Below are 23,522 nucleotides of genomic sequence, written 5' to 3'. Positions count from 1 at the left end.
TTCGATGGCGGTGCAGTTCTGCCTCATCTTGTCCTGAGTTATCTTGCCAGTTTTACAGAAGCTGCAGACAAAGGATAGGACACTGTACTTTTGTAGTGCCTGCATAGCTGGCCCGCATATTTGTTGACAGTCTGCATGGAACAGAAAGCCGCAAGTAACACAGAGCGCACCACTGTCATCTTCTATCGGCTTCCCACAACGCTTATCAGATCCTCCTTTGCACGTTTTAATCTCTTCACCATTAGCATATTCAACTGTCTCAGGTTCGCTGCTAGGCGACTGTATGGATCCAACGATCTTTTTCTTGTTTTTCTTCGATTTTCTAGCAATGATCCATTGCTTACTGTCCATGTCATATCCTCCAATGGAGTCATCCGAGTCGTCGTCAGATAGATTGATTGTGCTTATAGCACAACCTGTTTTGACATTTGCTGCCATTTCAAAAAGTAGAGCAAGAGGCGCAGAAGTGCCTCGACTTGCTGAGTGCACGAGTGTGCAGATCAAAAATCAAGAGCAAGCTGCCCACCTCGACAAATACGAAAATATGTTCTTAAGTAAGAAAAATGCAAATTTTTGAAGAGTTAGAGCAGGCACAGCTTTCACTTTTGTGCTAAAACAAAACAATATAAATAATCTACGTTAAATTAGCAACATTTACATACACATTTTAACACTAAACTAGAATCACTTCCGCATGAAACACGGTAAATAGCGGAGCATCTTTAAACACGTCTATCCCCTTGAAAAGCCCTTGACAAAAGCCAACGCTTATCAGACTATTTGCCTATCAGACGCTTATCAGACTATCAGACTAACAGACTAAGATGATCGTTGATCCTCAGACTAACGCTTATCAGACTATCAGACTATCAGACTTATCAGACCCACGTCGGCCTCTGATGGTTCCAAACTGCCCTCAAATAGTAATATAGATAGACGCATATGTAGGTACAGGTCTCGCGGGTTTTAACAGTAGGTTTTGCACCTTGAAAATTTAGTGTACTTCAAGCTATATCTTCGTCGTCTTAAGCTTTTAAGTGTTGAAGATGCGATCGACTTGTTGGTTCATAAGCCGGCCATGATCGTGTAAAAGGGCTTCAACGTAGATCGATTAGTTTCTGAGATATAGCCAGAAATGTAAAAGTGCAAAACCTACCGCTTAATCTCGCGAGAGCCGTACATAGTCTGGCTAACTCACGTTTGTCTCCGAATCTCTGACGAGGAAGCATCCATCCTGTCCGCGGGTCGCCAGCAGCTGATCGGCCTGTGACCGGCTCACGGGACCAAAGTACCAGTCCTTTCCGGCCAGGTGCGGCCGCTCCCCGGACGCGTCTGCAGCACCCAGACGGAGCTGCGCCAGCTCAGAGCTGGGCACCGGGTCCTCAGCGCCCGACGGGCCGCCGCTCGCCGCGCCGTTACCGTTTGTTTTGCCATCTGTGGACGGGAGTCGGTTCGTTAGCTGGGGTTCCCGGGCCCATTAGTGGGGTGCCATTTGTTGTTCCGAGGTGGCGAACGGTGGCATTCATGAGTGGATAGGGAGAGGAAAGAGCATTGTCTCCGACAAGGAAATGGAAGGCGAGACGCAACAGGCGTCCGGTGGTGCTACGATAATCCCATGATGGACATGAGGCTTAGGTGTTCAGGGGCAAACAATGTGGCGAACCAACAACGGAAAACATACGGGATCTATCCGCGACAAAAGGACAGTAAACAGAGTGACCCAATAAGACTCGCATTGATGGCATCGGTTTTCATTTATATTGCCACATCTTCCTGATTGTATCCGCAATAATCTGCAACAATATACCTACAGGCAATATAAAGGCCAGCAATGATAGTGATAATAAGAACAGGCCATCAACCCGCATCCGATCCAAACACCAACACACACAACAAGGACCCTAACATTTTCGCTCGACCACCTAGTCTCACAATCCTTGAAACACTTCCGCCCACCTGTGCTCTCCAATCACCTCCCACGACCCGTACCTCCTCCCACCACTCTCCCCTGCTCCCCGCTCTCTCCGGCAGATCGTTACGGGGACCACCGGAGCACCGACTCACCACTCAGCTGCCGGCCCAGCTCTCGGACGTAGTTGCGCGGGATGAGACCGGTCGTACCCTGGCCGTTACGAGCCATCAGCCACTCGGGGTCGTTGGCCGGCCGGTCCAGCACCTGGCCAAACGGAGCGGAAACAGGGTCAGAACTCCGGAGACGGAGCGATTAAAGACGTGATTACAGACTGCAGTTAGCGATTCGCGAGGAGGGAATGAGACAGGATCAAGATTGAAGTCATGCGTAAAATGGACCTCAGGAGGCGCTAGCGCGCACCAGCTTACATTATGATAGCTACTTAACTACATTAACTAACTTGCATAACTACGCTAGATTAAGTTCCATATCCTGGATACGCCGGAACGCAACGGGAGTCCCAATGAGTCATCCCATTCCGAGCGCGACTCGGATGAGAGACCGCGATCGACTCGCCGCTGAACCGTGATATGGGACCGCCGATGGCCGTTTGGCCGACGTAGAACATCGTCGTGAAACTTGTTAGCGCTCAAAGAGCCGAATGAGGCCCGGCCATCCGACCAATTAATTGGCCGGATGTGATCATCGGCGGTCCCGAAATTCCAGCGGACCAGCCGTCCTGATAGCATGCGACGTTAGAGAGCGTCACTGAAGGGCACATCATCCTGACGTGGGCATCTGCAGGTTTACTGGGGCTTTAGAGCGCGCCGACTTCAAAGGTCATTTTGCGCATTTGACTTGAGCATCAGACAGCATTACTCCCACCACAAGCAACCAGCTACGTCGAACCAGCCCGCAGCACCCGCTCCGTCGCCACACTATCTCCTGCCGCGCCCTGGCACCACCCGGGCCCGTTTCGATCAGCGGCATCTTCACGGCGACGTTCAGGGGGCGTCTGGGGTCGCCACAAATCCGCGCCAAATGGGCACCGTCCGTCCGCCGGCCCGACGCGCCAGACGCGACCAATTCGGCCGCGCAAGGCCCCGCCACCTTACGAGATGACGCCGCGCTCATATTGAAATGGAAATCAGGCACTAACGCCGGCCAAGTGCCGCCCGGCCAGTGCCATCGCACGAGAAAGTCACCTCCTGTATTGGATAGATTTGCATTGAAGAGCACGATACAGAAGCTTAAATATCTTATCAAGTAAGGATATAAAGTGAAGTGGTCTGGGAATGACGAAATAATATGACCTAACTACTTCGCAGCTTAAATACACGGACAATCACTAAACTTCCCATCATCACCCTAAGGTAATTTTTTCCGTTCTACGTCTTCCCTAAAATGCCAGTCAGCACCATCCTATCGTGCCAGATGCTGATCTCTAAGGCATCTCGTGACTAGGTCTCCTCTAATTTCAAATTTGCCAGATCGACTACAAGCTTCTACGGTCCACTATCCACTATAAGCTTATAACTAGGCCTCCAGCATCTCCCAGCAGTCTACACAACCACCTGCATCTCACCTCCAGTCGCTCGTTTTTCTGGAAGCTGAGCTCCTGCGGCTGGGTGGCCTGGAACGTGTAGAGCGCCATCACCACGTCCAGCACGTTCTCGGCCATGGTGTAGAGGTGCAGCGTGTCATCCTGCTCCTCCTCCTGGGTGTAGTTGCTCGGGAACCAGCCCACCTGGAGAAGAGACATAGATCAGTGAGTGAGTGAGTGAGTGAGTGAGTGAGTGAGTGAGTGAGTGTGAGTGAGTGAGTGAGTGAGTGAGTGAGTGAGTGAGTGAGTGAGTGAGTGAGTGAGTGAGTGAGTGAGAGAGAGAGAGAGAGAGAGAGAGAGAGAGAGAGAGAGAGAGAGAGAGAGAGACAAATGAAGAAATTGGGAGTGACGACAGAAACAAGGAAATAAGAAACAAGAGAGGGATGGAAGAGGCAAGTAGAGATGGATGAAGGAAGGAAGAAAGAAAGAAAGAAAGAAAGAAAGAAAGAAAGAAAGAAAGAAAGAAAGAAAGAAAGAGGGAGAGAGAGAGAGAGGGAGAGGGAGAGGGAGAGGGAGAGGGAGAGGGAGAGGGAGAGGGAGAGGGGAGAGGGAGAGGGGAGAGGGAGAGGGAGAGGGAGAGGGAGAGGGAGAGGGAGAGGGAGAGGGAGAGGGAGAGGGAGAGGGAGAGGGAGAGGAGAGGGAGAGGGAGAGGGAGAGGGAGAGGGAGAGGGAGAGGGAGAGGGAGAGGGAGAGGGAGAGGGAGAGGGAGAGGGAGAGGGAGAGGGAGAGGGAGAGGGAGAGGGAGAGAGGGAGAGGGAGAGGGAGAGGGAGAGGAGAGAGAGAGAGAGAGAGAGAGAGAGAGAGAGAGAGAGAGAGAGAGAGAGAGAGAGAGAGAGAGAGAGAGAGAGAGGAGAGAGAGAGAGAGAGAGAGAGGAGAGAGAGAGAGAGAGAGCATTGATCGGTGTCGGGCACGGGGCATCGCCCTGCAGTGTCGAGCCGAAACGGTAACGTGGCACTGGCGTTACCCGTGAAACGGAACGCGCTGGATTGGAAGATTGGTGCGCGACGGACGCTGATTGGTTACTGGAATTGAAACATTGAGACCAGTGCGTCTTGGTAAAAGCGCTGTTGAATGGCTTCTGCTGACCCTTTACGAGGTTAACCCTCTGTAAATAAATAGGCAAATAGATTGTGACGATCTTTATTTTGATTTCAGGCCGACTTTAGACCAATGAACACTTCACTAAATCGAAGGAAATTGTATAGTGTCCATAAAAATGCTACAGAAAACTTGTTTTACAGACGCGCCAGCAGTAACACCATATTCACGACGAACGATATACATTTGCAACTGTACTGTATCCTGTCACATAAGGAAATACGGTCGGCAGCTAATGGCACCGTTAGTAGCAAACTACCTTACAACGCTGGTCGCGGCTCTACTCCCACAGCACCAAACTACCTCAGTTACGTACCTGGGCATTATATTGTCCCTTCCACCATCCATCGTTTGACTTTTCTAGAATGAGTACTTTAGTCCCCTTTGTAAGAGACAGCTCGTCTCGTTGTTGGGCCTGAAACACAGAACGACGAGAGTCAGTGTGAATACAAGCATCGATTCACCATACTGAGATCGGCAGGAAATGTCGTAAGACTGAACAAACACACCCACCAGCCCGACACCCAGCGATGCATGCTTCCGGCGCGCGATACACGTCTCGAATAATATACTGTGTAGCGCAGCTACAGTGGCATAATAACAAACCAGCATCAATGCAACCAATAGACGACATTGGCAGTCTGTACAGTGTTCGGCCATCCGACCATCCGACTGTGTACCTAATTGTGTCATGCGACAGGGCCATTACACGGTAATTGCCCTCTGCAGACAGCGCTAAGCAAGTTGAAGGCCCTGAGCATAGCAACAAGATCCATTATGCATGGCACCGAGCCCCGCAGCGATGGCCATTATCGATCCAGCTGGTGACAATCGCGAAAGCAATGCTTGCATGGCACAAGAAAACCCGGTGGTTTCGTACTGTAGGTATTGATTGTGCCGTCCGGACCAGCACCGGCCGCCGGCAATTTACCTGTTTTGTTCTTCCTCGCCACGAGAACTGCCTTATTATGCAACAAAAATACAGTGGAGTGACGAGAAAACCGACCAAAGCGCGAGACCGCAGCCATTGTAGTTGTATCAGCGGTCAGAACTTTCCCATTAGCGTGGCGAAAAACCACCGATAGCAAGAACCACAGGCGGGCGGAACAAAGCGCAGTTTCGCTCACGTTCGCTCACGGCTGCAGTTTGAGCGCAGGTGACCTGGCTACCTTCCGCCTACAGCGAACCCAACCTCTCTCTAACTCTGCCAAACCCAGCCCGACCGACCCTCGCCAGTGAAACTGCGCCGGGTCAGAGTTCCCGCCCCGCCGACTTCCGGTTCACACGGTCGACAGACGGGCAATCTCCCCGCCGCTGCCGGGACCGGCACCCGACTCACCTGGTAATTATACTTGACTAGGGCGACTCCCATGGCTTCTGCCGGGTCGACGAGCTGGGGCGGCGGCTGGTTGCTCGACTGTCTGTGCGGGGACGGCGTGGCCGGCTGACTGTCGCTCGTACCCGAGGGTAATGTGCGCGAGCCGCCACTCTTCTTTACACGCTTCTTGATACTGTGGGTAGATACAAAACGAAACGTTGTTGAAGAAACACAAGACACGGGCAAGGGGGAAACATATACATATAGCATCTAGCTCTCCTAAGTTATTGCAGTTTCTAACCAGCTTCAGATAACTCATTGGATTGGCCATTCATGACACATTGGCAGCACAAAAACTGCAATGTTTTCGCCACCGGCATCCTGTGATAAAGCGAGATACCGATAACGCCAGAGGACATATCCTTATCTGTCAACAGCAACATTGCCAGATATGCAACATGATAGCTGGCCTCATTCCGCGCCTGAGTGGATCTCTCGGGCGACCTTGCTGATAAGGAAGCGCTATTCGCATCCAGCTACTTCGTTTACAACGTACATCACATTCATAAATTACGTCATATCTACGACAGACATCAATAAACAAACTCAAAACGTGGCAAATTGTCTACCGTGCGCCGCCCATCGATAGCTCCATCGGTGGATCACACAACTTCAGACACTGAGCCGCGCCAGACGTGCCCCGCCCTAGGTCGAGTTCAGAGAAACGCCGGCCTGTCTGGCTCGTCTCCGGTCTGAGTGCGTGTCACAGCCGGACGCGGGGATCAGACCACGTTCACATCGTGTTGGTGTTGGCAGGAAGCGTCACGGTCTAAATTAGAACTTTTCACCAGACGGCTCGTTAGTGGTGTTAACGGCTTCGGCAGAAGGCATACAGAGCAACTCTTCACCGACCGCCGGTAAAAATAAGAGAAAGTAGAAAAAAGCTGGCTTTAAAAAAAGGCGGAGCTGGCTTTTATTGAGCTTTTGTCCGTCCGAAGGGTTGCGTGTATTTATAAAGATTTGTCTTATTTTTATCCATGACTTCACCTGTAACCGGGTTTTATCTGTACCTGTTGGTGATGAGCAAATAAACATAAACATAAAAAACGTCCAGATAACTCGTAATCAGAGTATGACAATTAGTTCTCGTACGAAGGGAATGTTGATAAATAAACAACTACGAATGAGCCTCGCCCCATTTCCCATTCGACAATCATGGCAGGTACCACGCCCCACCCATTCCTAGCGATATGCCTGAAGAAAACTGCACCGTACCACGTCATCCCAAAGACGCGTGGCAATAAATTACATGAAGTTCAAACATGAGCAGCTGAGCAAACCCAACAGCACCACATCTGTCTCTGAGAGAGAGCTCCTGATCACCGGCACCACATCAGCGCGTGACAGCCGAGTAGCGGTGCGTCCGACCGGCAGGGACAGATCACCGCCTGTCGCCGTGCAGGGGCGGGGTGGGGCGGGGCGGGCGGCCGCTCACGGCATAAACTTCCGCCACCGCCGCTGTCACAGTGCGCACGAGGGCGGCCTTGCACCATGTTGTGACAATGACACGGACTGAGCATTCCTCACTGCACCGCCGAGCGGGCGATAAGCCGCCGGGGACCTTCGCGAAACCAGAGCTCGTACGGCCGCGTTGGTGGAGAGCCCGGCCGTGGGACCGTAATGATAGAGCACGTCAGGGGCGGCGAAATGGCTTCTGCGCGATCGGATAAAGGCTCCAGCCTGATGCATATGCATCGGATATTCTGCGCCATTTCTAGGGCGATGAACCGGCACTATCTGCGCTTCAAAGGCACCAATGAATGACTTAAGGTCCCGACATCACCGTAACTTGACACATGACGACGAAAAGTTTTCCAGCTCTCGCCATGAATTCCGATGCAGTGCGTCTGGGGACACCCGGTGCCGACTGGGTTCTCGCGGTGCCGTTCCTCGCGTCTGGCTCATCCAGCGTCCCGAAACGTTAGCGGTGACCTCTTCAAGGCGGAGCTGCACACCTATGAGCCGCGAGACGATTTACGGCCACGACAGCATTCATGAACGTAACTCAGGGCGGTGGCGGGCGGCGACAGGCCAGAATTTGCGCCGGCTGTGTGAAACCCGCCGTCTCCGCCACAGAATTGCCGTCACCGAGCTCGCAGAGACACTGGCGGCCGCGGATGTAAAGGCACTCTGGTGACCAGCCACATTTCTTTCTGCCGTCAAAATCCGCTTCCACGAGACGGACTCACGTATAACTATCAAGGAAATCACATATAAGCAGCTTTGAGCAATGCAAATACCTCGGTAATACTATCCCCGGTATCACCACCCGAGTCGAGTCCAATCACTCAAAGTCCTCTCGTTCTAGTTCAAATCCCGCCAAACCCATACACACCTGACACCACCAAGCTTACCTCCATTCCTCAAAACCCAGCCCAGCCATACCGATACACTAAAACACAGCACTCACTGCCTCGTACCACCGTCTCCGCTCCCCTCTACACTCCCGTCTACACGTCTACACTCCCGTCCAGGGTTGGCATTTTTGCCGGCAAAAACTAGTTTATGCCATTTGCCGGTTTAAACCGGTTTTAACCGGCAAAAAGTGGCAACAACTGGCAAAAACTCAAAACCATTACAATGCTTTGCCTAGACATGCATTTGAATTGGAAACATTCTATGGGGGATTCAGTGAAAGTTATATGCTTTCAAAAAGAAGTGACATCTTGACCATTCGACCAGTGTTTCATACAATAAAAACATTTTCATGGGCTTCCCGCTTTCCATTAGTAACCAGTACGTCTTTTTGGGGCGACAAATGAGCCAGTGCAAGAGTGATTCCTGCACATGCAGAAGTGCGAAGGGGTGCCTGCCACTGATTTGTGCACGGCACCCATACTCACTGGTTCCTAACGGTATTAGTACCAAATTTGAGCTCAATCGACGCAGCCGTTCTCGATAACTGGAAGTGTCGTCCCACACGTGCGCTCGTAGAAAGTTGACCCCGACTGACTTATCTGCGACACCCATACTAATCTGTCTGTAACGGTGTTCCAAATTTGAGCGCAATCGGCAGAGCCATTCTTGAGATCTGGTCGAAAGCGACCCCTGCACGTGTGCACCTGCAGTAGGTAGCACCCTAACCGTGATGCATGGAAATGCCAATATTCTTCAGAAATGCATTGTCTGACGGATGTCTACCGTCCGACATGCATAGACATTGCAGCCCGGGTAGCTAATGGGGCAAACTTCAGAATGTTTAGCGACTAGCGAGTCTCTTAAAGGGACTATCCCACCTTCTAAAATGTTGTTAAAACCAGTTAAATTGTGCCCGACTTTATAGATTGGATGACCAGGAACACGGTTCTGGCATTCATTTTTCATTAAACATCTTAGGCTTCCCATATTCCAAACACAAACTTTCAAATATGTGACGTCACAGCCCAAAATTACCTCCTTCCCCAGGCCACATTACTGTCATAAAGATGATTCTTTTTACTCTGTAGGCACCACAACAAAGTTCAGACCAAGTTTTAAGCGATTTTTCAACGAACAAACACATTTAAATCAGAATGACTAAACGAGGTGACGTCACACTAACGGTCGCTCCATGTTGAAGATAGGGCCTTGCACAAGGCCCATTTTCAAATGAAGGGAACGAATTTCTTCAACACCAAGAGGCCGCGGGGGTTGCAACCTAGATAGATAGTGGTTTCTGAACCTCGCCGCAAACTTGGCTATCTCAACTCAAACCCCATGTTAAAGGTGGGATAGTCCCTTTAAACATCCAGAAATGCATTTGTACATTTCAAATCAATTGCTAACCAGAAAAGCTGCAAGTCTTGACTACCTGAGTTTTTGCCAGTTTTTGCCAGTTTTTGCCACCAGGGTTTCTGCCAGCCGGTTTAAACCGGTTAAAACCACTGGCAAAAACCAGTTTTTGCCACCCCTTGCCAACCCTGCTCCCGTCCGACTCACCTGTCAAAGATGGAGGGTTTCTCCTTTTTGACGTAGTTGCTGGGCACATAGCCGCACTGCTGGCGCCCGTTCATAACACGCCACCAGTGTTTTGAGTCATCCAGCAGCAGCAGGCGCTCCTGCTTCCGCAGACTGAGCTCGTGCGTGCCCTGCGCCTCGTAGTCATACTTTGCCGTCACCCAGCACTCTTCAGCACCCATCCTTTGGCCTGGAGGGAGGCGGTGGTGAGTGTCACGGCTTGGGGAAGTGGGGTGCTGGTGAGGGGAGGTCGCAGCCAGAGGCTCGCGGGTGTTTCCGACCGGCTGTGTTCATTTTTGAAAACCTTCATAACCACATATCGCTTCTCTAAATTGGCTCAATGGCTCATATCATTCTCACTAATGATATGAGCCATTAAAAAGTGTGTAGCCATGAACTCACTGTTAGCTTTCAATTTGAATATGATGTTTGAATAAACCTCCAGCTTGCAAGGACTACAGCTTTATTACATTACCCGTGGTTGTGTCTTGCTCAGTTGTCATGGATAATTATGATTCCATCTAATCCTCCTAAAAAAAACTAATGGCTTAGAATGAGGCTGGGACAGGTAAGATTACTTGATTACAAGTGAGGAGAGGCTAGGCTAAGTAATGTACCTACACTTAATCTTTGTCTGGATAAATATTTATCCCAGAATCCCAACACTAAATTTATATCGAATAAGATGCAAAGCAAAATACAGGAGATAAAGAACAATATAAAAAGAACCCAAGATGGCCCATAAGAAAAAACAATTGCATTATACCATCAACAAAAAAAAACACTTTGCTTTTATGTCCAGGCTTAGTAACAATAGGTTACAAATACAAAAATAAGGCCCATGAGCGTAGGAACCTCAAGAAAAGTGAGCGTGTGGAGGGGGGGGGGCAGCAAAACTTCAAAGTCACTTTGTGGGAGCTCAATACCCCTGTAAAGAAATTATTTGCAGTTGTGTGCTCATTTTTCCTTGCTGAGCCATTTCCTGCTGTTAGTTTTGTATTTAAATCGGAAATAAAAATTTTACTTTAAAAATGACTGAAAAGTGGGGTGCCATGCCCCCCCCCCTCCCCCCCACCCTGCCCCGCTGTTCCTATGCCTATGATCAGGCTGGTCCATGCACATATGCACATTACATAAGTATTAGCTAAATCAAGTTTCCAAATTGGTTGGCTGACAAACTTGATTGAGGAAAGTAGGAAGGTAAGAGCCAAAACATAATTTGTTCCATAGAAGTAACAATTGCCTGTCACTTTTTCAGAGGCTTGAAGCACTCTTTTTCATATTTTTATATTATTTACCTTATGATAAAAGACAAAAAAGCAGTGTTTTAGCCTGTAACATCTGCTGCCATCTGCTATCCTAACCCTGAAATCAACTACATTCAACCAACAAACAGATTTACACTTATCAAAACATTTAGCTGCACAAACCCAATAGAAATACTTCGAAGGAAATCATTTTAATTTAGATTTTACTAAAGAACCACTGCAAAATAATGTAATGTTGATAATAGTTACAGAAATGGGAATAACTGGTGATATGTGAAATGAACAACTGCAGCAACAAATATCTGAAACCAGTCTTATATTCATGTGTGAATGTAAGGAACTGTGGGGGTGTTCAGACCCAGCAAATCCACCACCCCAGCTGCTGCCAACATGGGTCATTTTACCCTCTGCAATATGTTGTGGCCCCAAAGCCAGTCTGGATTCGGGGACACTGGGGCAGCAGATTAGTAGTGGGCTCACACCCACAGTTACTTACTATAAGGTATCTACTTTTGGTTAGATTTAGATCCAATGCTTCAAGCTCAAGGTCAGTACAGGAACATGAGGCCTACATTTTGGCATTAATAGAGCAGACATGACATGAAGATTTTCTAACAAAGGAGAGGCACTGTGGGTTTGTAGGTTTTAGGCAAGGTTTAAGGTTTGTATGTTGTAGAATGTAGGTCAGATTAGGTTAGGTTAGGTTCATTTTAGTTTGGTTTGCTAGAAAGAAGCATCTCCGGGCATAGCACCTTTCCTTGGTTGGAAAACCTTCGTGTGACGTCTGCTCTACTAATACCCATACACACTTTTACAGGCAGGAAGGTGTAAGCTTGATAAAACCAGTCAAAGCCAGGTGCAGGGCTGTATGATATAAGAAAAACATGCAAGAAAAAAAGATACCCTACACATCACCAAGTCCTTCAACAAATCCTAACATTTAAAATGGTTTATAATTGGAAGCATTTTAAGGAAAATGGAAGAAAATACATAAAAGTAACTGAATTTGTTAATTGAAGTGAATTGCAAATGCAGATTATAAAGCAGATAGCTGATGAAGAAAAGCGAGTTCAGTTGGGGAAACTACGAGGCGAAAGTCAAAAAATTGATTGGTCAATAAATGGACTTTTAATGACCATATATGGGCATAAATGCAGCCCCCGCTACTAAGGGTAAAAAACGGTATAACAAGCCGGTACTTGCGGTATCGCGTCCACTTATCGGAGAGAAAAGGCTTCCATTCTCCACTAGGAATTAGCGTGATTTGATTAAATTCGGCGAATTGACTCGAAAATGGCGATAGGAAAACAGCTTTTCTGCAGGTTCTGGGCGTCACAATCAGCTGGCCATTCAATAAATGGATTGGTTTTTTGAAAGAAAATTGTTAATAGATTTAATTTAATTACAATAAACAAAGATATTTAATTGTAAAATAATAACATAACCACAATTAGAAAAACCATAAACAAAATAATAAAGATAATTACATTTTTAAACCACGGTACTGCTTACATTTTTTGGCGCGTCTGTTTCAATCCGCCATATTTGCCCATCACTGATTGACCTTGTGTTGTAACTCTGCGATTTAGAGCCGCCAGTTAATTGTGCACCGAGTGAGTGTGGGCCTTGTGTGGTTAAAAAACATTCTTATGCATTATTTTTTCATTTGAATGCTAGGATGCATTGAAAAGATGAAGTTGTCTGATTTAATGACCATATATGGTCATCGCCCCGCCCACTCCAGCCGTTGATTGGCTAATCCATTTTTTGTTTGGCTCCTCGTAGTTTCCCCAACTGAGTTACATCAACATGCAGCCACGAAGACCATAGTCACAGTATGGCTTACCGTGTTTAAGACTTGACATTGACACACTTCCCTTACAAGATCAAACCGGTTACTGATATTGTCTTTGGTAATATGGAAAAAAACCTAACTTTTCTGTAAGTTAATGACTACCTAAATCACAAAGCGTTGAGGTGTGCAGAAGCTAGTGCACCAAGCACTTGAAGAAAGTGCAAACTATGAACCGTCTGCTGCATCCAGAGTCATCTTGAAACGATGTAACTTGCACCCAAGGCTTGCAGATGTAAATGTTCTACAAGACACAGCACTTCTGTGAAAATCAAAGCATAAATAAATAATATTCCCAGCACAACACACAAATGGGCGCGACCCCACACAGCTTCAGCAATCAACAAACTGAGAACATTTTTGTAGACAAATATGACGCGATAATGACAAAATCAGGAATTTGAAAGCCGTCACTAAATTGTACTTTCTGTCCTCAGGTGTTTTGTAATTACTAACTCCGGTGTCCATTGCTAAAAATATGCATAAACTCGTCTGCTCATTGATGTAATTCACGTTGGTGTGTGGCTTAACCGATTAGAGGCCTAATCAGCAAGTAACTTAACCCTCGCCCGTATTGGTGTTTTTCCAGCCGCGAACGTATAAGGGGGGGTCCGTTGGACCCCCCCCATTCCGTTTCGCCCCTGATCGAGCTAGAGCTTCGCGGAAAAAACGAGCGTGTTGCCCGTGACGAGAGGAAGCCGATGATACCTAATTTTAAGATCCTAGGTCATTGGTTGACCTTGCAGGTCAGGTCAATGACCCAAAAATCGGGAAAATCGGGACCTGTTAGAACGTCGTAAAGTGTGGCTGCTATGGGGTTTTTCAGGGCGCTGATCACGAATATCATGTTAGTTTTGATCACAGATGATGTCTTTATGAATTTAGTCCAGGTCGGGTCAGGTCAGGTCAGGTCAACCAGTAGGGGTCCTGCCGGGTATTCCTAGTAGGTGTCAACCGCCTCTGACAGCTTCGTAACATGTTACGAAGGTACAAAACTACTTCGTAAACGTTCATATGGTTGCTAAATTCGAATTCAGCTCCAAAAACTGGCCTAGAAACATGTAAAACTCGAAAAAGTGAACCGAGGTCACCAAAGGTCAATGACCTGACCTGACCTTCAGGTGACCTTGACACCCACCCTAATGCATGGGGGCAACATCATATCACATGTTTGAACGCTTGAAACCAAGAAAAGTCTGCAAACGCGCGGCTAATGCGAGCCGACATACGCCGAATCGCGATTCCGGCCAAACATGGTCTCGAAAAGTAGGTCACAGGTCAAAGGTCATTGGGGTCAGGGTCATGAAATTTTCAGGGTAGGTGTAAAATTGATTAACGCGAGGGTACTGAAAGTTTCGTCGCGATCGGCCGCTTTTTACGCGAGTTATTCGCGAAAAACCATGGGGGGGGGTCCGTTCGACCCCCCCCTATACGGGCGAGGGTTAAACCCTCGCCCGCACAGGCCAGTTTGAGTCCTTCCATAGGCAGGGGCCCGGGAACGATTTTCAAGTTGGGGGGGCGAGCCCAAAATACCTGACATGATGCATATGAAAAAGATCTCCATAAGGGCCCCACGCCGGCTTCTGAGGGCCGCTTGCGGCTTTTACGGGCACCTCGGTGGTCTCCAAAGGCCTGTTACTGGCCTCTGAGAGGTCTTTCCGGCCTATGAGGGACCAGTTATAGGGGCATTTTCCGCCTGTGATGGTCTCACACTTATTTTTCTGAGGGCCCCATAACGGCAACTGTGGTCTGTAGGGCCCTCGTCGGCGCCATTGAGGGCCCACACCGGTGTCTCTGAGGGTTTCACACCCCCAACTCTGAGTGCCTACACCAGTGCCTATTATAGCCCTATATCGGCAGCTCTGAGGACCCAACCAACACCTGCGCATCTAAAGGCCACCCACTGGTGACTTTTGAGGACCCCACACCGGTAACTCTGAGGGCCCTACCGGCGTCTGACAGTACCATGTCGGTCTCTAAGGACCCCACAGAACTTCTTCTGTCGGCCTAAGGACCCCTTGCCGGTCACTGAGAACCCCTGCCGGCTTGTAGAGAGTTCGCGTCAGCAGCTCTAAAGGCCCCACGGCCCACACCCGTCTGTAACGGCTCCACACCAGCGTCTATGAGGGCCCACAACAACGCCTGTAAGGACCCTCATCGGCGCCTCTGAGAGAATCACACTAGCTCCTTTGAGCGCCCACACCGGCACCTGCATGGCGGCCCCACACCGGCGCCTCTAAAGGCCCCTTACCGGCTGCTCTGAGGGCCCTACGCCGGTGATTCTGAGGGTGCTACCGATAACCGAAGGCACCACACATTACACAAGCGCTTAGTGTCGCTGAGCTTTAATCCCATACCGGCCCTCCGAGGGCGCCACGTCAGTGCACTCATTGCCCCACACCCCTCCCTCACACCCAGAGCGGGTTAACTGTGTTATACCTGTCAGGGGCGGATCCAGGAAAACTCCAAGGGGAGGGTCATGAATCGAAGTGGTGCCCCCACCTATACCCAAAATTAAAAACTCATCGGATTTCGGCCACTTCATTTTGGTGGTGCCCTATTTTCAGTTTTTTTTGTTTTGTTTTTTTTTTATATTATTTATTTTGTGTGTGTTGCCCCTGGCGGGCCTGTGGTGCCCCTGCTAGGCCGTAGGTGCCCCTGAAAGGTTTGTGGTGCCCCTGGAAGGACTGTGGTGTCCCTGACAGGCTTGTGGTGCCTCTGGAAGGACTATGGTGCCCCTGGGCCCTAACAAGCCTGAGGTGCCCCTGACAGGCCCGTGGTGCCCTTGCTAGGCCTGTGGTGCCCCTGGCAGGCTTGTGGTGCCCCTGACAGGCTCAAGGTGCCCCTGCGAGGCCGGTGGTGCCCCTGACAGGCCTGTGGTGCCCCTGCAAGGCCTCTGGTGTCCCTGACAGGCCTGTGGTGCCCCTGGAAAGACTGGTGCCCCTGGGCCCTGACAAGCCTGAGGTGCCCCTGCCAGGCCCGTGGTGCCCCCGACAGGTCCGTGGTACCCTTGCTAGGGCTGTGGTGCCCCTGCTAGGCCACTGCTGCCCCTGGGCCCTGACAGGATTTGGTGCCCCTGGAAAGACTGGTGCCCCTGGGCCCCGACAGACCCGTGGTGCCCTTGCTAGGCCTGTGGTGCCCCTGGCGGGCCTGTGGTGCCCCTGGCGGGCCTGTGGTGCCCCTGCTAGGCCACTGCTGCCCCTGGGCCCTGACAGGATTGTGGTGCCCCTGACAAGCCTGAAGTGCCCCCACAGGCCCTTCGTGCCCCTGACAGGCCCAAGGTGCCCCTGCGAGATCGGTGGTGCCCCTGGCAGGCCTGTGAAAGACTGTGGTGCCCCTGGGTCCTGACAAGCCTGAGGTGTCCCTGCCAGGCATTTGGTGCCCCCGACAGGCCCGTGGTGCCCTTGCTAGGCCTGTGGTGCCCCTGCTAAGCCACTGCTGCCCCTGGGCCCTGACAGGACTGTGGTGCCCCTGGCAAGCCTGAAGTGCACCCACAGGCCCGTGGTGCCCCTGACAGGCCCAAGGTGCCCCTGCGAGGCCGGTGGTGCCCCTGGCAGGTCTGTGGTGGCTCTGGCAGACCTGTGGTGCCCCTGACAGGTCCGTGGTGCCCCTGCTAGGCCTGTGGTGCCCCTGGCGGGCCTGTGGTGCCCCTGGCGGGCCTGTGGTGCCCCTGGCGGGCCTGTGGTGCCCCCGAGCCCCAAGGAGGGGGTCATGACCCATGTGACCCCCCCCCCCTTGGATCCGCCACTGATACCTGTAGCAACGCTTTTACCACCGTTGTACGTTATGTATTTCTCAAAGTTGACTCAAAATGGTCCAGTATATAATCTGGCCTGCCAAACTATGGCCAAGGTCAGGCCGAAATCAAAGCGGGATGACAATAGCAGATGTTGTCAAATCGATACTGTATCAGCAGAAACCATTCAGATGGCAAGGAAAATGCCGTGTGTGGATGTTTAGATGTATAAAGGAAACAAGCAGGAAAGAAGTCCGGAAAAGGGAGGAAAGATCTTTTCTCGCTGCCTCAATGTTGAGGGGGCGCCGCCCCCTCGGCTCCCAAGTTGGGGGGGCAAGCGCCCCCGCTGCCCCCCCTGTTCCCGGGTCTATGTCCATAGGCGGTCCCAGGGGGGGGGGGCACGGGGGCCATGGCCCTCCCTTTGGTGCTAAAAGGTGGGGCCATACTATCTTTTGGCCCCACCTTTCAGATCGAACAAAAGTCCTAGAAAAGCTTTTTGTATGTTTCATTTTTTCTCTTGCGCCATCAAAGAACGTAATTTTCACTCATGAGTGGCCTCAGTTTCGCATTCTGTCAATTAGGCGGTCAGCGTCGCTGGCACCGGTTCACGAGTATGGCCGGATCTTATATGGAATATCAGCGTGGGTTTACTTGAGGCTCTCGCAGGCCCAGCAATGGCTTGCATGAGACCCTCTTCGCCAGTGGCGGGTGGGCCCTGCCAAATGAGCGTGGCTCTACGACACATAAGACCTCATGGGTTGGTGCTGTGGCTGTGCACCTCAGATGCCCGGTGGTGACGCCGTATGCCGGCTTGGTTTCTTAAGGATTAGCGTGGGACCTCCGGGGCCTGCATAGAGTTTGCATGAGCTTGTATTTAATCTCAGAGGCCTGTATGTAATGTGTACACAGTGGCGGTCGCTGGGGGGGGGGGGCATCAGGGCCATGCCCCTCCCCAAGGCACATAAAGGGGGCCGTCATATCATTTGCCCCCCCCCCCCCTCAAGCAACCGATGGGCCCCCATAGGTGTATGGGGTCCTGGCCCTGATTCGATCGTCACGAGGCTAAAAAAAAAAAAACACGCCCAGCTATTAATATAGCTCCCACACCGGTCTTTGAGCGTCCTACACTGACCTCTGATGGAACTTCAGTGGCGGTCAAGCGCCCACGTTGACCGCTAAGAGCCCACATCGACCTCTGAGGCCCCACATCTGGCATATGACGGCCCCTAACCGGCCTCAGGGGCCCCAACCGGCGTCTGAGGGTCTCACACCGGTCTCTAATGGCCTTGTTGCTGTCTCTGGTGTCCCAAGACGAACATTTAGGTGCCAATGAGGACCCCGCACTGGCTGCTGAAGACCCGATGCCGACCTCTAAGGGCCTGTATTGGTCTCTGAGGAGGGCCCATCTTGGCCTTTGAGGGCCCTCTGCTGGCCTCTGGGGTCCAACGACGGCTCATGCCGGTCTCTTAGGGCCCCACGCTGACCTCTGAGGGCCCCATGTTGGCCTGTAATGAGTAAGGACCCACATTAGCCTCTGAGAGCCCAACTCGGTCTCTGATGGTCTCAAACTACTGGCCTTTGCAGTCTGCAGGCCCTGTACTGGTCTCTGAGGGCCCTAAACTGGCCTCTAATTGAAAACATACATGGGTGGGCTTCTGAAGATCACAGGGCTCACACAGACTCCTGTACAGCCTTACGTTGATCCTGATCGAGATTACTTTACGTCCTGATGGTCCCGCGCAGATTCCCTCATATTTCGACGTCGGGACCCCATGAGCCGGTGTGTGGGGCTGACAGAGACTGATGAAGTCCTTAGGGCTCAGGGCCAGTCTTTTTAGCAGTAGGACTATAAGACAGGTTGAGTGAGCCGAGCCCCAATAGAGCCGTTGCAAAGCCCCGCACGAGTCGCGCGCGGCCCTCAGATGCCAATTTTGAAAACCAGGAACCTGTGGGGCCGGGGGTCTCCAGAGGTCGGTGTACCTACTTTCTCCCGCCGCTACACATCTATATGGGATAAATGCCATGGTTTGAAAATGCTCTCTGGGTTTCACATGCTTGTTCAAAGCAAGATGTATCTGTACTTTTCCGAATTGTTTTATAGTGGTAAGGTCATGAATCCGCGTGCCCGACCTTCCAGTATATGCTGCACCGATCCGTCGCCATGGTGCAGTGGCCCGACCGGTGGAAACACCGTGGGACGGGAAATGGAACTGGTGATTTTGCCTTAAATTGAGCTAAGATTTCACGCAAGAATGAGGTGGATGAAGCATAAGTAATGCCAACTTTTCGGCGCCTCGTGGGCGTAAAAAATTAGCCGATCACCCCACCCTCCCTCCGGTGACGGATAAATGTTATGTCCCGCGAGTGTGACTTTGGCCCCCCCTTTTGCCAGCGGCTGCGACCGCCAGTGAGTCCTTCGACGGCATAAGGGGGGGGGGGGTTGGTACGACCCCCCTCGCGTTTGGCCCCTGATGGAGCTAGAGCTTCGCGGAAAAAAAAAACGAGCGTGTTGCCCGTCACGAGAGGAAGCCAATGATACCCAATTTTCAGGTCCTAGCCCGCGCCCTGGTGGGGGGCTATTTTTTGCCCCCCCTCCAGACTTTTCGATATATCTCCAGAACCGCTGCGCCGATCGTCACCAAACTTTCGGTACCCTCCCGGACATCAATTTTACACATGGTGACCAAAAATTTTTCCAAAGGCTATGATAGGTTGGCCGGAAATGACGTCAGAGTGACGTCATGTTCTGCCGTTTTCGACCCAAAAAAGGGTTTCGCGGGAAGAGCTGTCAGGCCTATAGCTTTGCAAATACAGAAAAATGATAAAGACATAAAAGCTGTAGAATTAACAGGGCTACAAAACTGCTATCTCGGATTTTTGAAATTTTTGGATTTTGACCCCCAAAAATCAAAAAATATATTTTTTGGATATAATGATCGAAAAATCCAAAAAGTTTTTTGAATTTCGCAAAAACCGGAATATATGTGATAGCCCTCACCGCCTTCCATCCACATACCAAATTTGAGATTGATAACTCTTTTTTTGGCGAAGTTATAGCGAAAAAACTGTTCAAAATTGATGACGTCAAATTTTCAAACTCAATTTTTAGCAATTCTAGACCCCGTAGCGCAAAACAAAGACCACCGTTAGACTCCCCGTGACGAGCTGCATCGAATAAATACCCATTTTATGCAAAACTATCAACTTTAAAATTTGACCTTTTTTGGCCTGACCTTGACCTGACCTTGACCTGAACTTCACCAGAAAGTGACCTAAGCCGTACCTGATAGTCTTATAACCAACACCATTGAGTTGGAAATGAAAAATTGGCCATAAAACATGCATCACACAACCTTAGTAAAGTTGGGCTCATGTGACCTGACCTGTGACCCTTGGTGACCTGACCTGTGACGTGACCTGGTATTGTCAGTGACCTCTAATAGCAACATATCTACTGGGCAACTGACGCCCTATCGCTGATTCTCGACAAAATGCGTTTTCCTCGGTGTTATAGCGCATTCCCTAGAAGACCCGTGAACGGTGAAACATTTCATCTTTGACCTGACCTGTGACGTCATCGGTGACCCCGAGGTCAATGAAATTTGGTTTCCTTCGACAAATTTGACAGGCCTTTCGAACGCCGTTTGAATTTTGCGGATCCGTCCAGTAGTTTCGGAGATACGAGGGGGGGGGGGGCAAAAAATAGCCCCCCCCACCAGGTCGCGTTATAAACAGACCCCACCAGGGCGCGGGCTAGGTCATCGGTTGACCTTCCAGGTCAGGTCAATGACCCAAAAATCGGGAATATCGGGACCTGTTCGAAAGTCGTAAAGCGTGGCTGCCAAGGGGTTTTCCGGGGTGCTGATCACGAATATCGTGTTAGTTTTGATCAGAGATGATGTCTTTAAGCATCTAGACCAGGTCGGGTCAGGTCAGGTTAGGTCAAGTGGTAGGGGTCGTGACGGGTAGGCAGGGCCTATTTTAAGACAAATGGACTGGGGTGGCCAAGCAGTGGTGGCGCCCCTGTCTCTTGTGTGGGCGCCCCCCCCCCCCCCCACTTTCAACTTTACCTCCAACCAACTTCACCCCATTGTTGCTTGTAGATAGATATATACGTAAATATCTCGCCACGCCACTGCCCCGAGACGCTCTCCAGATTTTGAATCGCTTATGGCTCTGTACCTAAATGCTAAGAAAGATGCATTGGTAACCAGTGTTGTAGCTAATTCATAGGCGGCGGAACGGGATGGGCACCTGGGCACCGTTCCCCCTTTGATTTTGGCATTAAACCGGGCCGGGCCGGTGCTTCCGCCACTTCCGCGCCGGGCAGGGGGGGGGGGGTCTGAACAACCACCCCCTTCTAACTCGGCTCCTGGGCCACGTAGCGACATGCGGTAAGCGGAATTCGAAAGAACATCCAAAATAAGGACGAAAACACTTTTGTCATGTTTTGTGTCAGGTCAAAAATCAGGTCACAAAGGTCATCATAGATAAAATGTTGACTATTTCAACATTTTGGAAACTGAGGCACTCGGGAACCGTAAGCGCTAAAGCACCGCGAAAAACTCAATCGATAGCTCTTTTACAGGCCTTTCTATAAAATGTTCTAAGATTTGACCTCAGGTCAACGGTTTAGCCTCCAGAGGGCAAAGATTCCAAAAATAACCGCTTTTATTAAGTGTTTTTTTCGGCAATAACTTTTTCCTCAAAAGAGCTACGACATTACTTTTCCCAGCATCGTGTTCCTCTCGTCGAGCCGCGTCGAATGAGCTATAATTTGACCTTGAAAGGTCACTTGAAAATTTGACCTCAGGTCAAGGTCATGACCTGACCGGAAAAGGTCATGTTACATATCAATCGATCCACATCGTCGAGCCGAACACATTTAAGGCGTTTTCATCGCTCTAGCATGCCTCTATCAGAAGTTATTAACGAAAAAATGTTAGATACTATTCGTGACCTGAGATGACCTTGGGGACATGACAAGGGCTCACAGGTGCCATTTTCCATTTCAGTGTGTCAAGTTACGTGCACCCCGATGTTTGAGTGTCTAGAATGATGTTCGTGCAAAACAGACGCCTTTCAATTTTCTCCCATAGACTTATAATGGAGAGGTCGCAAATATACCTGACCTCAGGTCACCGATATCAAAATTATTAGATATACGTTTTATAGATATTGCTACTATAATCAACCGCTGAAAGTTTCAAGGCAATCGTTCAGTCGGCGGTGTATCTATGACGAGCATTCTATTTTTTTTCTGAGGTGAGGTCACTTGGCGTGACCTGGTGACCTGACCTTGAACGACCTGGGTCTGAAATTTTCACAGCATGTGCGGAAAACATGCACAAACAGGTGTGCCAAAAAAAAACAGCGGAGCGGAGCGTCGCCGTTTTTTCGGAAATATCTGCCAAAAACCGCAGTGGTGTTGAAACACCCCACCCCACCCCCCGCCCGGCGCGGGTTAACATTAGCTCTATTGGCGTTGCATGGGAAGAATGCGACCAAAAGTCGGCGGTGCCCCCTTAATTGAAGGCGTTCCGCCGTCACTGCCACTACTGGTGCGCTATGCCACAACTGGGACGCCTTACAACTAATGGGGCGCCCACCGCTGTTTGGGCTCAATGCCGCTACTGGGGCTTCATTACACTACTGAGAGGTGCCCCGCCACGCCTGGGGCGCCTTACCGATACTGGGGCGCCCTGTCACTACTGGGGCGCCCCTCAGGGACGCCATACCGCTACTGGGTCGTTCTTACTTTTGAGGCGCCTTACCACAACTGGGGCGATATGTTGTTGTTGTTGTTGTTGTTGTTGTTGTTGTTGTTGTTGTTGTTGTTGTTGTTGGTTTTCCTCCCGGTCACCGCCGAGGCGGTGACGTAGCCACGCGGCTCTTGTGGGCCGCGTAGCCGGCAACTAAAGCCGCCACCAAGGGGCAATATGTCGGTAGGTATCAACGGCGCATCAATTACAAATAGCAATATACAAATTACATCAGTAAGGGCGAGTTTGTACTTGACTTACTGCTATCAGTAAATGCGCCCCTGTAGTGGTACGGCATCTCAGTTGTGGTAAGGTGCACCCGTTGTGATAGAAAGCCCCGATAGTGGGAAGCGCCCCAATAGTGGTGGGCGCCCAAGTAAAGGTAAACCGCCGCAGTGATAGTAGGGTGTCCTAGTAGTTAAGTGCGCTCCACTACAGGCAGGGCGCCCCAGGAGTGGTACGGAACCAAATTGTGAAAGGGCGCCCAAGGAGTGGGATGGTGTCCCATGTGCCCCATGGTGATGGGCGCCCCAGCCGTGTCAGGGCGCCCAGTGATGGTAGGGCGCCCCGTTGTAGCAGGACGCCGGAGGCCCAAGTAGTGGTGGGCGCCCCAGTGGTGGTAGGGTGCCTCGTGACGGTGGGGTGCACCAGAAACTTAGGGCGCTCCAGCACCAGCGGAACGTCACTTTAGTGTTACGACGCCCCAGTAGTGGTACGGCGTCCCATTTCTGATAGGGCGCCCAAAGGTGGTTGGCGCCCCAATCGTGTCTGGGCGCCGCCCTATTTATAGTCACCGTGGGCGCCCCAATGTTGATAGGGCTCTTCAGTCGTGGTAGAGTGCCCTATGTATTACCGGTAACATGTGTCCCAATCAAAGTAGGGCGCCACAGTTGCGACAGGGCGCCCCCAGTAATGAGACTGAGAGGGCATCCCATTGGTGGTGTTAGCGCCTCAGTGCCAGCCCTTTTCCCCCCTG

The 23,522-nt window shown here is 50.6% G+C and overlaps 1 protein-coding gene across 2 annotated transcripts in view; it reads right to left on the bottom strand.

Annotated features, from left to right (window-relative positions):
* Positions 1-23,522, bottom strand: part of LOC122363858 (cytoplasmic protein NCK1-like) — a 117,553-nt gene that overhangs the window by 9,815 nt on the left and 84,216 nt on the right. Inside the window, exons 1-7 of one of the 2 annotated variants that reach the window (XM_043333656.1) lie at positions 13,043-13,413; positions 9,911-10,118; positions 5,954-6,125; positions 4,931-5,029; positions 3,498-3,659; positions 2,065-2,176; positions 1,199-1,434 (exon numbers count right to left, since the gene is read on the bottom strand). In XM_043333656.1, the coding sequence (XP_043189591.1) occupies positions 1,199-1,434; positions 2,065-2,176; positions 3,498-3,659; positions 4,931-5,029; positions 5,954-6,125; positions 9,911-10,118; positions 13,043-13,061 (1,008 nt within the window). In that variant the 5' untranslated portion in view covers positions 13,062-13,413. Of the gene's footprint in view, positions 1-1,198; positions 1,435-2,064; positions 2,177-3,497; positions 3,660-4,930; positions 5,030-5,953; positions 6,126-9,910; positions 10,119-13,042; positions 13,414-23,522 lie in introns of those variants that run through there. The other variant, XM_043333655.1, reaches the window with a different exon arrangement.

The sequence above is a fragment of the Amphibalanus amphitrite genome, unplaced genomic scaffold (assembly GCF_019059575.1).
Source record: "Amphibalanus amphitrite isolate SeventyFive unplaced genomic scaffold, NRLGWU_Aamphi_draft 000644F_arrow, whole genome shotgun sequence".
NCBI lineage: Eukaryota > Metazoa > Arthropoda > Thecostraca > Balanomorpha > Balanidae > Amphibalanus > Amphibalanus amphitrite.
The sequence above is the reverse complement of the archived record's forward strand: the minus strand, read 5'-3'. Positions and strand labels throughout refer to the sequence as shown.